This window comes from Vulpes vulpes, chromosome 2 (genome assembly GCF_048418805.1).
Source record: "Vulpes vulpes isolate BD-2025 chromosome 2, VulVul3, whole genome shotgun sequence".
In the NCBI taxonomy this organism is placed as follows: Eukaryota; Metazoa; Chordata; class Mammalia; order Carnivora; family Canidae; genus Vulpes; species Vulpes vulpes.
In genome coordinates, this window is record NC_132781.1 from 53,649,702 (window position 1) to 53,666,489 (window position 16,788).

A 16,788-nucleotide genomic window follows, 5' to 3' on the forward strand; every position below is an offset into this window, starting at 1 on the left:
CTGCCTGTGTCTCTGCCTCTCTCTCTCTCTCTCTCTCTCTCTCTGTGTGTGACTATCATAAATAAATAAAAATTAAAAAAAAAGATTTTAGGGATCCCTGGGTGGCGCAGCGGTTTGGCGCCTGCCTTTGGCCCAGGGCGCGATCCTGGAGACCCGGGATCGAATCCCACATCGGGCTCCCGGTGCATGGAGCCTGCTTCTCCCTCTGCCTGTGTCTCTGCCTCTCTCTCTCTCTCTCTCTATCATAAATAAATAAATTAATTAAAAAAAAAGATTTTATCTATTTATTCATGAGAGACACAGACAGAGGCAGAGACACAGACAGAGGCAGAAGCAGGGTCCTCACAGGGAGCCCGATGTGGGACGCGATCCTGGCTCTCCAGGATCACGCCCTGAGCTGAAGGCAGACGCACAACTGCGGAACCACCCAGGCGTCCCTGTCTTTTTTTATAGTCACACCAGTGGAGGTGAATCAGTATCTCACTAATTTTGACTTACAGTCCCCTGGTGAATAATGATGTTGAGCGTCTTTTCTTATGCTTGCTGGCTGCCTATTCAGATGCCAAGACCATCCAGTGGGGAAAGGATGGTCCTTTCAACCAACTGCGCTGGGAAAAGTGGATCTCCACATGCAAAAGAATGAAGTTGAACCCTTGTCTTACACTAAATACAAAATTTAACTGAAAATGAATCAAAGACCTAACCTATGAGCTGAATCTATGAAAATCTTAGAAGAAAACATAGAGGGAAAGCATGACAGTGGATTTGGCAGTGATTCCTTGTTTATGATGTCAAAAGCACAGACAGGGCAGCCTGGGTAGCTCAGCGGTTTGGCACCGACTTCAGCCCAGGGTGTGGTCCTGGGGACCTGGGATCGAGTCCCACATCAGGCTCCCTGCATGGAGCCTGCTTCTCCCTCTGTCTGTGTCTCTGCCTCTCTCTCTCTCTCTGTGTGTGTGTGTGTGTCTCATGAATAAATAAATTTTAAAAAAGCACAGACAATACAAGAAAAAATAAATTGGACTTTATCAAATTTAAAACTCTTGTGCATCAAAGAACCTATCAAGAATGAATGGCAATACACAGAGTGGGAGAAAATATTTGCAAATCATATAGCTGATAAGGGACTAAAATCTACTGTATATAAGGAACTTCTATAACTCAACAACAACAAAAAACTTCAAAATGGGCAAAGGGAACCTTGAGGACATCATGCTCACAAAAAAAGACAAATACTATATAGGATTCTATTTACACAAGGCACTTATATCAAATTCATAGAGCCAGAAAATTAGAATCGTGGCTTCCAGGGGTTAGTGGGTGGGGGAAAATGGGGAGTGGTTGGTTAATGGGTGTTGAATATCAGTTTTGCAAGATGAAAAGTTTTAGAGATTGGCTGCACAACAATGCAAATGTACTGACTCCACACTAAAAAATGATTAAGATTGTAAATTTTATGTTATGTGTATTTTGCCATAATTAAAACCAAACTAAAATAAAATAAAACTGGGCCAAGGCTTTGAATATTTATATCTCTGAAGAAGACATACAGATGGCCAATAAGCATACAAAGATGTTCAACATCACTGGTCATTAAGGAAATGTAAATCAAGACCACAATGAGGTACCAAATCATGGCCATTAAGATGGCTATTGATAATAATAAAAATAATTAAAAATTTAAAAATAATAATAAGCACTGTTGAGAAATTGGAACCCTTGTGCACTCCCTGCTGGTGGGGATGTAGAATGGTGCAGCTGCTGTGGAAAATGGTATGGCAGTTCCCCAAAAAATTAAACACAAAACTATTCTATGATCCAGCAATTCCACTTCTGGGTATATATCCCAAAGAACTGAAAGCAGAGACGTGAACAGATATTTGTATGTTCATGTTCACAGCAGCATTATTCACAATAAAAAGTGAAAGCAATCCAAGTGTCCATCGGTGGATGGATGAGCAAACAAAATGTGGTCTATACATACAATGAGATATTATTCAGCCTTAAAAAGGAATGAAATTCTGATATGCGTTACAACATGTATGAACTCTGAAATTCAGATGTTGCTCATTTTTAAAGCGGGTTCTTTTTATTGAGTTGTAAGAGATCTGTACATATTCTAGAATTGAGACTCTTATCAGATACATGATTTGCAAGTAATTGGTTGTCTTTTCCCTGTTGATGTGTCCTTGAAGCACATAAGCTTTAATTTTGATCAAGTCCAGTTGATCTATATTCTTTTGTTGCTTATGCTTTGGTGTCATGTCTAAGAAACCTTGCCAAAACACAAGGTAATGAAAACGTATCCACTTCCTTCTAAGAGTTTTGTAGTTTTAGGTGTATGATCCATTTTGAGGTAATTTTAGTATATGGTGTGAAGTAGGGCTACACATGGACTTTTTGCATGTAGATATCCAGTTGTCCCTGCACCATTGCTTAAATAAAAAGATTTTTGGTTGTTTTTCCCCCATTGAAATGTTTTGGCACCCTTGCTGAATATTAAATGAGCATGAATGTGTGGGTCTGTTTTTGGACTTCAGTTCTATTTCATTGATCTGTATACATCTATACTTATGTCTGTACCACATTCTCTTGATTACTAACAGCTTTATAATAAGTTTTGAAATTGAGATGTGGGAGTCTATCAGCTTTTCTTTTTCAAGATTGTTTTGGCTATTCTGGTTCCTTTGCATTTGTAGATGAATTTTGGGATCAGCTTGTGAATTTTTGCAAAGAAGTCGGTCTGGATTTTGGTAGAAATTGCCTGAATGTGTAGATTAATTTGGGAATATTATTATTTTAACAATATTGTCTTCTACTCCATGAATAAGGGATGGCTTTCCATGTATTTGGATCTCCTTTAATTTCTTTCAATGTTTTGGTTTTCAGAGTGCAAGTTTTGTACTTCTGTTAAACACGTTCCTAAGGATTTTACTCTTTGTGATGCTACTGTAAATGGAATTGCTTTTTTTTTTTTTTTAATGGAATTGCTTTTATTTCATTTTTGGATTTTTCACTACAAGTATATAGAAATGCAGTTAATTTTTCTATATTGATCTTTTATCCTCCTTCTCACTTTTGTGTCTCTGTACTAACACAGTAGGTAGACACTTTTAAAAAATCCCTTGGCTGGGATCCCTGGGTGGCGCAGCGGTTTGGCACCTGCCTTTGGCCCAGGGCGCGATCCTGGAGACCCGGGATCGAATCCCACATCGGGCTCCTGGTGCATGGAGCCTGCTTCTCCCTCCGCCTGTCTCTGCCTCTCTCTCTCTCTCTCTCTGTGACTATCATAAATTAAAAAAAAAAAAAAAAAGAAAAAGAAAAAAAAAACAAAAGAAAAACAAGTTTAAAAAAAAAAAAAAAATTCCCTTGGCTGAGTCATGGCAAAAGGCTGAAAGTGGGGCAAGACTGGAGTCCAGGCTGCCAGCAGGAAGACTGGCTGGTGGTGTAATCCAGGTGAAGGTAAGGGTAGCTGGCCTGGGCAGCGTTAGTGGGGAGGCAGGGGGGTGCACTAGGATGGGGTGGGGGATAAGAAAGGGTCAAGGGTAAGGCCCGGGCTTTTGGCCTGGATCACACGTACAAGGACATGAGATGTGGCAAATTCATTTTGAAAGTGTGGCTTTGAAGTGCTTTTAAAACAGCCCAGGAGGCAGCTGGGTAAGCCACTAGGGGCTCAAAGCAGTCCCAGGCTAGAAATAACACTCTGGGCGCAGAGCACAGGGGAATAGAGGAAGCTGCCAGGGCCAGAGCGGGGACACTGTCGAAGAACCTAACACCAAGGCAGTGGCCACAGGAACCCAACAGTGGACATGCAACTAGAGGGAGAAGGAAGCGGCTGGAAGTCTAACCTGGCCAGTAGGAGGTGATGCTGTGTGCGGTGCAGTGGGGACTGAGGGTGCGTCTCAAGAGGGGAAGAGTCCCTCAAGTCCCCACAGATAGTAACCCAGTCCCAAGAGGTAGCAGGTGACTTTGGATGGTGGAAACCAGGCTGCAGGGAGTTGGCTGGGGGCTGGGGGGCTGGGAGGTGAAGCACACTCGGGTGGTTTGGTCTGAGCCGGGGTGGGGGGGCTTCTGGTGGCCTAGGGAGATTTGGGTTGTTTTGAATGCAAAAGTCAAAGGAGTTGTACTGTGATGGGAAGGGGCCTGTTAAAATGGGAAGGGTGAGCGGGGAGACAGGAGGATGTGGTGGCAGGGCCCCCAGCATGGCCCATACTTCTCCCCACATACACCCGCAACACCAGGCTCCCCAGAAACACGAGTGCGTATAGAACTACTTTCACCCCTGAGTGACCGAGGCGCCTCTGGCTCAGTCCTTGCAGATCTGTTCTAATGAGCAGGTTCCTCATTTTCTCAAGGTCAGCATTCCCCTGCAAACTGGCAGGAGCCGTGGAAGGCACTGCTCCTGAGCATGTCACCCCAGCCCACTAAACAGCAGTCTCCAGACTGCGGAGCCAACTTCCCTCCAGGTGGAGGCCAGGCTGGTGCCCAGGAGCCCTGCAAATTCTCAGGAGCACTGCAGAAGAACCAGGTGCGCATGAGGAAGGTCTTACCTGCCACTGTTCCGTAGCTGGGGCGGGAGGGTGGGGGGCATGTGTGGCTGGCCGTCTGCCGGATTCCTGGGGAAGGACAGGACATCCACAGGCTCATGTGGGCACAGGGAGGGCTTCACCAGGTGCCTGAGCCGGGGAGGCAGTGGCAACTCTCAGCTAGGCTCCCGACTTGGCCTCTTCTGCATCTCACCAGAACGGGGAAAGCAGGTGAGGCCTTCTCGACACAAGCCCCAGTCCTGGGCTGCAGGCCCCACGGCTCCAGGCCCAGAGGACTGCCTTTCCAACTGGGGGAAGCCCTAGCCTGGCTGTTGGGGAGCAGGAAGCCAATGCTGATCAAAAAGCAGGGATCCCTGGGTGGCGCAGCGGTTTGGCGCCTGCCTTTGGCCCAGGGCGCGATCCTGGAGACCCGGGATCGAATCCCACGTCGGGCTCCTGGTGCATGGAGCCTGCTTCTCCCTCTGCCTGTGTCTCTGCCTCTCTCTCTCTATCATAAACAAAATTAAAAAAAAAAAGCAGTTCAGCTGGGCCCCCAAGCCCCTGCTAGCACCCCTCATTGCTGAGCACGGTCACCCCACTGGCAGGCCCGGGGCCAGAGTGGTCTCGCTGCTCACTGCAGCTCCAGCTGAGGGAAGACGTGCCAGCGATGTGACTGAGGCGTCTCCAGAAGGGAGCTGGCTGGCTCCCAGAGGTGGTTCTCAGTGTGTCATCTGGAGCTTGCTAGCAGTGCTACTTCTCAGGTCCCATGGGAGACTCTGGGCCCTCCAGAGGGCGGATGCTTGCTCAAGTTTGAGAAGCACTGGTTCAGGTGGTCCCTAAGGTCCTTTCCACACCTTCTCTTGGCTGCCCCTTTCTGGGATGCCCCCGCAGCTCTCACTCCTGGGGGTCCTGCCTGATTCCTGGGATTCTCCCACTAGAAGGCCCATCCTACTCCTCATGCTTCATTCCACAGACACCTTTGGTAATCCGAGGACCCCAGAGGGTCCTGAGGCACGAACATGAACCAGAAAACTCAGGCCAAATAACATGGATTGTAAACCCCATCCCCAGCCCCGAATGTCTAGGCCATGAGGAATGAGGGCTTAATCCTCACCAAGGCTGGAGCCAGCAGACCTGAGAAGGGGCAAACCTTCTCTAGCCCTTATTTTTGTAGCTGTAAAGCCAGAGCACTGGAGTGATAAACCACAAAACAGTATGCCTTGTGGAAGAAGCCAGACACGAAGGACATACTGTAGGATTCTATTCACACAGCGCTCTAAAACCGTAGAGCTGTGGTGTGGCCATTCCAGGGATGGGGTGGTTCTGGCTGAGAAGGGGCACAAAGCAACTTTATGGGGATTGGAAATGCTCTGTCCTGATGATGGTGGAGGCTACAGAACCATATACACATCTGTCCAAACTCAACCAACTGTACATTTAAAGGGTGAATTTTACTGTATGTTAAGTTACACCTCAGTTTAAAACATTTGTAGTGGGGATCCCTGGGCTCAGCAGTTTGGCGCCTGCCTTTGGCCCAGGGCATGGTCCTGGAGTCCCGAGATCGAGTCCCGAATCGGGCTCCTGGCATGGAGTCTGTTTATCCCTCTGCCTGTGTCTCTGCCTCTCTCTGTCTCTATGTCTATCATTAAAAAAAAAAAACAAAAAACAAAAAACTTAAAAAAAAATTTGTAATAAAACAAGGGGTTTGGGATTGCATGACTTCTAAAAATGTTCTGCATCTACAGTCCCGGATTTCTATGATTCTGATGTGGGAAAACTGGCAGCCTGCTTGATAAGCAGCGTCAGAGAGCCGGTAGCAGTGAGTGCCTCACCCTGAGGCTGCGCGGTCACCTCCCCTCCAGTGGCAGCAGGCAGCAGCGTGCAGGTCCTGCTCTGGAAGGCGCCCACTGGCCTCAACTCAGAGGCAGGGCATGGGAAAACAAGTCTGTTCCAGAACCGAGCCCCCAGGGGGTGCAGCCAACACGGCCTGCTGAGGTATGCAGAACTTCTCTAGTAGGAGTCACTGTTGTCAGTGCGAGCAGGTGGGAGGCAGTTAACTAATTTAATGAACAAGAATCACAAAGGAAAAAATGATGAGCGGGAGGAGAGACAGCAGCCAGGAGTCAGTGACTCCCTGCAGGATTACAAACATACATTTCTGTCAGAGAATCTTTATTTTACATGTCTGCATCACAGCAAGAGAACCCATCCCATATGTCACCCTGATCAGAACCCCCACCCATTATATGTTTACATAAATACTCTTCAATGATCATCAGTGTTAAAAAAAAATACTGAAAATTCCTGCATCCCAACCTGGAAAGTAAATGATATTTACAGGCATTTTCTCCCCCAAATGAAACTTATTTCTGGATTCGATGTGTCTGGCTTCTTTTGAGATCACATGACCAGGCAAATCCAATTTATGGTCGGCAAAAGAGGCTTAAGGCGTCAAGAACTGCCCCCTTGTGTGGCCAGGATTTGGAGATCCTTTTGTAATAAGTATCTTATGCTAAGAAGGCTGCCCCACTGGTCCCCCTGTCTGATTTGGCTGCCCACCACAAAACCCCAGAGCCTGCCCTAAAATAAGCTGTCTTTGAAGTGAGTTAGCTTTTCTGTCTCATGTCAGACCTTATTGACTTTGTCTAGAACTCCTCCTTCCCAAACGGCCTGTCTGCAGATTACCTGCCCCCAGAACCTCAACAGTCCCTATGTAGCATGACCAGATCCTTGCTCCCACACCGCTTTGTCCCTCTCCACCAGGCTGCCTTCCTTACACGGTAGCTCGGGGCTTATGAATGTCCCATGCCCTAACAGAGAGCCATCGAGAAACATGTTTTTTAAGCATAAACCACACATGGGGGGCACAGATGCGCTGCCAGACTGCAGAGAAGCCCTGGGGGAAACCTGGAATGTTCAGTTCACCAAACCTGGAGTGTTCAGCTACATTTCAGGTGCAACAAATACTAGCATCAACTCAGGTGGGCCTCTTTTTAGACTTCCTGCCCAAAACACCCTGGAGAAACCTGGAGTAAAGAGCAACTTCTTAGAACATACAGTATGTTCCAGATGAAGACATCTTGATATACCAAGAAGTACCAAGTCAGAGCCTAAATTCTTTAGTGGGGAACCTACTCATTTACTGAATCCTGAATGGGAGAAGCAGGCAGCAGGCCAGCCATAGGCATCATGGACTTGGTACATTCTCGATCTGTTAAAAGGCCAGATGTCAGAAGAAAGCAAAGGGGTGAGTGTGGCATGTGGAAACGGGCTGAGGAGGGGGCTGGGATCTGCTTCTTGTGAAATCCAGCAGCTTATCAGCATGAACGGTCTTACTGTTCCACAGGGTGTATAGAGCAGCACCAACCACTTCAGCAGACCATCTAATGTTCTGAGAGCCTTCCTTGGAGAAGATGCTTCAGGATGTGGGAGATGGCCAGGACGCCACTCACAATTCAAACAGGCATTTTTCACACGCTTCTCGGTCTGTAAGGACTGGCTCCTGGCAACAGCCTCTCAAGTATTAAACAAGAATATATTTTAGTGTGGGGGTCCAAAGCGTAACATGCAGCACTAGTATGTATGCTCTTGATAAAATTCTCCTTGGGTTAGAAAGTATATCCTTCACAGCTACTGGGAGAAAATGCTGCAGTGCACCAAAGCCTTCAGCCCATGTTCCCAGACTGAGCCTATGTGGAATCAATAGCTGTGGGCTGAGGAAGAGGGGAAGGGGGAGAAGGGGGAGGGGAGGAGAAGAGGGAGGGGACGGCCAGTTGTGGAACAAGGGAGCACAGATATCCTGAGGAGATCATAATGCAGGAACAGAAATCTTGCCACAACAGGCACGCAGAACATGAGGCAATGCTGCTGTGGCTGCCTGGATATGTCCAGGAGAAACCAAACCTGGACATTTTACTCCAGAGCAGTTTCTTGGAAGAAAACTGAACTGACTTAAGCTATGATCTGAGAAACCATCTTTTACAGCAGAGTAAGCAGCTCCTAACGGGAGAATGGGCCACCTATTCACCAGAGTTGTATTCAGCAGGTTAAAATGCATTTACTGAAATTTTAAAGCATCAAGGAACCAAGAAATAGACTGACGAAGTCTTTGGCCACTGTTAAAAGCCAAAATTAAGAGATCAATGATCGTTCTTGTTGTCTAAGTAGTAATTTTCTAGCAAAATACACACACTTTATTACATGAAAACAGATCCTTTACTTCCTACAATTTCACAGCCAGCCGCACTTCCAGTCCACAGATGTCTCAAAGGAAGCATGGGTATTGTGCGTAGGCAAAAACAGGGAGTAGGAGCACAAAGCAAGGCTATAAATACTGCTGATCACTCTATGATGTGCACCCGATCCTTTCTGCCTGCTCCCCAAAACACTGAAGGGCTTAAGTGTGGAAGTGCTGCGTGTGGTGGTGAAGACCGAGCTGTTGGAAGGACAGGGGTGACTGCCTGGCTTTGGACCTCATTAGTCATCTTGCCTCGGGGGGAGAGTGGAGTGCCAGTCACAGCTACTAGATGATGGAGACATGGAGAAAGGGAAGACATTTTTACAGATGGAGAACTCCAACAATTTGTACAAACGTGGACATCTTACAGGATGGAGAACTCTAACAACTTGTACAAACGTGGGAAAACCAGTTTTCCCCATCTTGGGCTGGGGTTTTGATTTTTATTGATAACAGGGCTTCACTTCACACCTTCTGCCAGTTTCAGTGTAGGACTTGGGCAGACAAGCTGCTTATTAGCCTGTACTCCGACATCACCACTCTCCCTTTCAGAGGGGTCAGGACTGTCCCGCTGCAGCCGATCAGCCGCTATGAGCATGAGCTGGCAGACAGAGGCCTGGCGTGGCTTAGGTAGTGGCAGGGAGGTAGAGGCTACCCCCACCTATTCTCTTCCTCCCTCCCTCCTTCACTCCCCTGCTTCCAGCAAGTGAATTGAGAACACCCGTGGGGACCCTGGCTAGGGGGGAAGTTTCCTCACACTTCCGGGTCTTGCAAGAAGTCATCATGGCCTAGTCAAGAATATCTGCTCGCAGGACAAACAGCAAAGGTGTCCCTCTGAGGGAAGCACCTAAGGCGGGGGGGGGGGGGGGGGGGGTTGGTCATAGCATGAGACACTTTGGAAGTCCCGGGACTATGTTTACGCCAAGAAAACACTCTTAATATTCCCATCATCCCTGCAACTTCCATAAGGCTCCCATCGTGTAGCCCTCACTTAAGAAAAAAGGAAAAAAGACAGAAAAAGAAAGACTTTTAAATAAATACTTGGGGCATATTTCCTTGCTCCTGAAGGTGGGGAGACATATGGCCCTCCCCTGAAATCTGTGGAGAGGTGAGCAGCCGCCTGGGAAGAGGGGAGACACTGGGTGGCAGCACACAGCTGGCTGGGACGTCTCAGCCTCCTTTGTGCAGTGCACTAAGGACTGAGGAATGTGCGTGGAAAGAAGGCTTTCCTGCTCCCTCGTCCAGGACAGAGGACAGCACAGGGGAAGAACAACTGAGGACAGACTCTCCAGGTGCCTGAAGCTGGGGTGCTGAGCACAACTCCCAGGTTCTGCAGTTTCTGGTGGATGCTTCCAAGCCAACGGGAAGACAGTGGCCCCTTCACCCCCACGCAGGTGTGGGCTCCTGGCACCCCTGGGGAGCGTTCCCCATGAGGCCACGGTTCTTCCTCTGGTCTCAGGCCTGGGGACCACAACCCTGGTAGGAGTTCACTGCCGAGCCCTCGTCCCCTGGGCTGCAGTGGACCTTCTGAGCTCATCTTATGATCTAGAGGACTCGGCTACCAGCTGCTCCACTGCTCCCGCACCCATTCCCAGGCTCCAAGAGCTTGGAAGGGCCCTTGGCTGAGTTTGAGAGAGAGCTCGCCATCTCTAGTCCCTGAGAGAAAAGCTCTGTTTAACCACACCTGTTCTCTTCGAGTGCATGCCCTTGGGAGACACGGATGAGGCCCATTTCATTCCTGTCAGAAAACCTACCAGGTTTATAGGAAAAACTTATAATGATGACAATTTGCTTGTACTCAAATATTTGCTTAAACACTAGCTTTTCTGCCCCCAGCTGCTCCTTTTAAGGAAATTCCTTCCCGTTTCTCTCCATATTTTGATTACACAAAACCGACACAGCCACAGAAGAGGGAAAAGAGGTGGTCCTGCTCAGGGCAGTCGGGGGAGCCAGATGTTCAAGGGAATCCTACTAGATAATGCTTTTTGAGCTTAAACATACATTTCTGTCTATCCATTAGACAACACCAAATATGCTTCAATCCAGAATAGCACTTCCCACCATAATTCCAGAGCCATGACTCTGACAGGGATATTCAGCCCTAAGACAACAGAGCCTTTTGGGAAGAGAGGACCACTGGGCCTCGGGAGCTGCTGGCTCCTGGTCACTTTCAGAATCCGGGTTCAGGGCCAGAATCCTGCGGCAGCCTCCAGTTACTAAATTGAGTTTTGACTCTGCTTTCTAAAATAACCTAAATTCATTCATTTCTGTCCCTCAAAGTTCCCCTTCCCTTCTAAGTTCTGTATCCTACCTCAGCCTCTGATCCCCCATTCCTGAACTGTGACCAGCCCCAGCCTTGCACGGCCACCCGCCTGCCTGCCACCACTGCTCTCCCTGCTGCCACACACTTGAGGGCACAACTGTGTATTTCTTGAGAGTTCTCAATTTAAAAAAGAGAGAAATATAAATTACAAAGTCTTCCTTTTATCCTCCTGCTGTCTGCACTCCCTCCCCGCCATTCCCATCTGAAGAATTCTAGCTGCCCATAACCAGCCACAGATCCAGTTTCCATAAGAGAGAGTAAAAAAATTAGGTTTCCGTGGCACTTTGTTCCCAGCCGCGTGCTCTGTGGTGTCACTGTCGGGAGGTGCCAACTGCTCCTGCTCACCACTAGGACGATTAATAAATTAGAGGTTCTCTTTGACAGTCCCAGCCTCAATCTGCTCCATCATGCGGTGCCTTCCCAATCACCCTGAGCCTCCACTGAGCCATTGGTCACCTTCTTGACTTTCTTCATGTTCTCCATCACCCCTGATGTCGTCACTCTGGATGAAGGGGGAAAAAACCAATTAGAAAAACCTCAGTCTTAAAGTCACCACAGCACAGTGGAGTGGCTATGCATGTTGGCTCTAGAATCAGACCTGGGTTCCAGTTCTGACCCTGCTCCTCGCTGTGTAACCTCCACCAAGCTGACTTCTCTGTTCTTTTTCTTTTTTTAAAGATTTTATTTCTTTATTCATAAGAGACACAGAGAGAGGGGCAGAGACATGGCAGAGGGAGAAGCAGGCTCTCTTCAGGGAGCTGGATGTGGGACCCGATCCCAGGATCCCGGGATCACGCCCTGAGCCTAAGGCAGACGCTCAATCACTGAGACACTCAGGAGCCCCTTACCTCTCTGTTCTTAAATACAATAAATGGTTCCCGCTTCCGAGAACTGTTGTCAGGGAAAAAGGAAATTCTCCAAACCAATACATACCAGCTGTTGTTATTACAATCACCATTGATCTGTTTCTCTCTTTCTGTCGTGGCCTCCACAAATTATGTTGTGTATCTACATGACTATGATTATAAGACCACCACCTGTGTCCTAATTAACCTCCTAAAAAGCAAGCTCATCAGGTGTCGTCTTAATAACTAGTCACAACTGTCATTTCTGAGTCATGGGACAGAACCACAGCCTTTCAGGAACCTTCTGTCCCAGAGAGTCTTTGAGCATGAGAAACAGAACTGGCTGCTCTCTATAAATCTGGGCCCCGATCTCTACATGCTGGGCCAGGCTGCTCGGCTGTCAGAGAACGTGGCTCTGCCTACACTCTGACCTTGGGACAGAAGCATCATCTCTGTTGGTGCCTCATACTAAGTAGATGCCACGAAGCCCTACACTGAATGTGTACGTAGATCAAAACTGGGAGAACCCTGGCTTCAGAAGGTGTGAGGGGCTGAGCAGAGTGACTCTTTCCAGACAGCGAGTCATGACGTCTCTTGAGAAGGTGGGGTCTATGAGGAGACAACTTCTTGCCTCACAAATGTGAGCTGGACAGGATCTACAAAGGATCTGGGTTGCTTCATAGCCGAAGACACCAAGCAGAGAGATTGAACTGGCAGACAGAGCATAGAGGGATTGCAGGCCAGTGAAACTACCCTGGGTGCATCTGTAGTGTCAATACATGTCATGACACATTTGTCCAAACCCACAGAATGCATACCACCAAGTCTGCGGTAAATTACAGACTGTGGGGCAGCCCTAGTGGCTCAGCGGTTTAGCACTGCCTTCAGCCCAGGGTGCGATCCTGGAGACCTGGATTGAGTCCCACATCGGGCTCCCTGCATGGAGCCTGCTTCTCCCTCTGCCTGTCTCTCTGCCTCTCTCTCTCTCTCTGTGTCTCTAATGAATAAATAAATAAAATCTTAAAAAAAAATTACAGACTGTGGGTGATAATGACATGTCCATGTGGGTTCATTGACTGTGACAAAGGTACCTACCATTCTGGAGGGGGAGGCTGATAACACGGGAGGCTATCCAGGTGGGGGCAAGGGGCATACGGGAAATTTCTGTTCCCTTTGTTCACTTCACTGTGATCTAAAACTGTTCTAAAAAGTAGAGTCAGTTAAAAACAGATCAACAAACATATCTGGCCAGCATCTCCCTACCTACTCTAGAAAACAAGGCACCTATGTGCCCGATCATGGACCAACAGAAATTTCCTAAGCAGTAAATTAAATTCAATCAGTCAACTCAATAGATCTCTCCAAGGATCCTCCTTGTCCCCCCGTCAGCTATCAAAGCCTTTAGCCACGAATGGTAATTCAGTGGCTGTACACATGACACATCTAGACCCCGTCCAGTAGGACCTAAAGGCAGATAAATGATTTTATGGGGTAAGGAAAAATTCCCCCCTTTATTTCTCCTTTCATTCCTTCATTCATGTTGCTGCTGCAACCAAGCCTCAGAGCCACCCAGTCCGCCCCAGAGCTGGGACTTAGACAAGAGTCCCTTAGACTCATAGGCTAGCTGTACCTCTGGCAAAGTCAGGACATAGTGGGCTGCCAAGACATGGTTCTTAGGGGGATCTAGGGGGCTCCTACAGATACTGTGAGTGGAAATGTGGCCCCTGGACAAAGGAAATTGCCACATTTCGTCATATGGCTCAATGTCACTTCCTGTCAGCTGGTGCGGCCGGGACCCAAGCCCTCGAGGAAGGATGCACCTCTTCAGGGTGACAGGCGTGCACAAAGGGCTCGTCCTCATGGGACTGCCTGTCTCCAGACTGGGATGGGCAGGTGGAGCAGCTGCAGGCCCAAGAGAACCAGAAGCCTCTCTAGCTCCAGCATGGTTTCTCTAAACACTTGAGATCAAAGAAATGCACCCTCAAGTCTCAATAGTGTCACTCATGGTGACAGCAGCTGCTACGGGGCTTTGGCCCCCACTGGAAAGGGCAAGGGCTTCCATACAGCTGGGGCTGTGAGCACAGCCCATTCATCTGACCCCAAATGGGGCTTGGGCTGTGGCTTGGGAGACACACCTGCTACCTGTCTTTCCCCAGGAATACACTGCTTTCCAGCTGGCAGATCAACTGAGAAAACAAGGCTCGCTCCGTCATGCCAGCCTGGGGCTGGGACAGAGAGGGACAGAAATCAGTGCCCTTTGGGTGCCCGCAGCCCAGCAGGAGATGGTCTTCCAGAGCAACACACAGAGCTGCTGGAAACACACAGGAGAGCTCTGAGCAGGTGGGACAATGGCTTGGGGTGGGCAGAATCATCTTGCCAGGGTCTGGGCGCAGCCTCGATGCCCGTACTGAAAGAGGAGGAGCAGGGGGAAAATGGGGGGTGGGAAAAGGGCCAAGGAGTTTCTGAACAAAAGAAATGTTAATGGACAAAAAACATGGAAGAAACAAAAGAATGTTCCCTGCACGGTTCAGGGAATGCTAAGCAGTTGCTGGCAAAGGTGAGTAGCAGGAGGGTCAAGGGTGGGCAGGGCAGGGCCGTGGAGGGCCTTGTCTCCCTTGCCACAGAGGCTGGATTTGCTTCTTATGCCAGGGTTCTCAGTCATGGCTCAAACAGGATGCCCTGGGGAGCTAAAAAGGCACAGAGGTAACTGAGCCCCGACACTGAGAATCAAGTCTTCAGGGGAGGGACCAGGGACGAGGACAGCTGTAGGAAGGCAGGGTCCTGGGGTCTCAAGGAGGAGAGGGAGAGGACACACAACATTGAGTCCCCAAGAAGTCTCACTCCACATGGGCTGAGAAGAGGGAGGTGTGGAGGCCAATTGCCACATGCTACTGAAGGCGAATGGCTGGAAAACAGTGCCATCAAGGCCTATAGGGAATGCAGGGGACAGAAACCTGGGTAAGGTTGGCTAGAGGGAAGCAGCTGGAGCTGGGGCTGGGGTGTGGTTACTGAGGAGACAGCCAGGCGACCTCAGGCTTGGGTGAGCCCTCCCCATGACAAGAGGAGAATGGAAGCCCCCCTGGCTGGTGGAATCGGGGAGTATGTGAGCATAGAGGGATGTCACGGAAGCAGGCAATGGTGAGGTAAACGGACGCAGGGCAAGACACCTGATGGCCATGATGCTGGGTGGGCCTCTGCAACCTGTTGTCCAGCAAACTGCCAACAAATGGGAAGGACACCTGGTGCCCAAGCTGTGGGTAAGCCTGGTCAGCCCCTGTCAACTGACACTCGGACACCGCAGCACTGAGAAAGAAGGGCACCGGGCTCAAGGGCCGGCAGCTTCTGGGCCGGTCTGAGGTGACAGTAGCTGTGATGGGCCAAGCAGATGCGCTCCCTGTGGACTCAGGAGAGCATGTGGAGGACAGAGAGGGGTAAGGGGGGAGCAGGGCAGAGCTGGAGAGAGCAGAAGGACCCAGTGCTGCCTCTCACTACTCAGATGCATCTAAAAGGTGAACCCCTCCTCTCCCAGCAGGACCCTGATGGTCTGTGTGGCCAAACAGGCCTACTGAACACAGGCAAGATAAGAGGGGGAGCTCTGGCACCCACTGCTCCTGATGCTGCACCTGTGGGGCCCCCAGACACATCTGTTTCTGTAACCGAACCAAACCATAACGTAGAACCCAACTAAAAACAGGTTTCTGGACTCAAGATGTGGAGACGCCTGGTTGGGAAACAATTCTATTAGTCTCTAATACCCATTTCCACTTTTGTTGCCCAACCACTTGAAGGACAGCAGTCAGGTAGGAAAAGGTTCCCAGCAACCCTGAGGCCAGTATTTGGGAATGGGAAGCCCGGAGAGGCAATGTCCTGGCCCTGGACCCCACACCAAATGGTTCTTCCCATTCTGACTTCTCCAGATAGCAGAAAGTAATTCACATCATCAAGTATATGCACAGCACAGGAGGCAGTTACTAAGTCTGATCACTAAAACTACATCTAATACTTTTTAACTTGCTGTATTTTTTATGACAAAATTCTCTTACCAAAATTGGTGAGCCTCTGCTGAGTTTTAGCCCAAAGAGAGGTGTGTCCAGAAATAAAAGGAAAAAAGGATAGGAAGTCAGGTACTTCTGACTGCACCCTCACTCTGCAGGCTCAGCTGGAGAAGGTGGGTGAGGCCTGGTGGGAGCACTCCACCCCCAGGAGGAGCCCGGCCTGTCCTGGCCTCAACTGCCAAGACTTGCCTCCCAAACACACTGCACTTCAGAGGAAGGAAGTAAAGACAGGTAGAAGAGAAACTACCCAGGGGCGCCTGGGCGGCTCAGTTCGTGAAGCATCTGCTTTGGGCTCAGGTCATGATCCTGGGGTCCTGGGAGGATTGGGCCATGTCAGGGGGTTGAGGGGAGTGTCCCTGCTCAGCGGGGAGTCTGCTTCTCATTCTCCCTCTGCCTGCTGCTCCCCCTGGCTTGTGTATATGCTCTTGTGTGCATGCGCTCTCTCTCTAATAAATAAATAAAACCTTAAAAAAAAAGAGAGAGAGAGAGAAACTACCCAGAATCTCAGCCAATAAGGTCAATGAATGGCCCAGGTCAGAGTCTGCATGCCACCAGTGGGTAAGACTCATTAGAAGAGGATTTGTTTTGAGGTGTGTGAGGCCTAAGGAATACTCCTTCCCACAAAGAGGAAGTAATACTTGTTCTGTGGTGAAAAGCAGATCAAGCTCCTTGTGGATGACAGAGAGCTCATGATCTTCTAGAAAACACAAACAACAGCTCTGCTTGCCTCTGGCTTGAGTTATTTCTGGAAGAGTTAAGAGGTGCCATCCAGGAACAGCACCTCCAAGCAGAAGTGGGAGGG

At 49.0% G+C, this 16,788-nt stretch overlaps 1 protein-coding gene across 2 annotated transcripts in view; it reads right to left on the minus strand.

Moving 5' to 3' along the window:
• Positions 1-6,681: 6,681 nt before the first annotated feature.
• Positions 6,682-16,788, minus strand: part of GPR107 (G protein-coupled receptor 107) — a 79,721-nt gene continuing 69,614 nt past the window's right edge. For both annotated transcript variants that reach the window (XM_026009523.2, XM_072748389.1), the window contains one exon: positions 6,682-11,588. In XM_026009523.2, the coding sequence (XP_025865308.1) occupies positions 11,492-11,588 (97 nt within the window). In that variant the 3' untranslated portion in view covers positions 6,682-11,491. The remainder of the gene's footprint in view (positions 11,589-16,788) is intronic.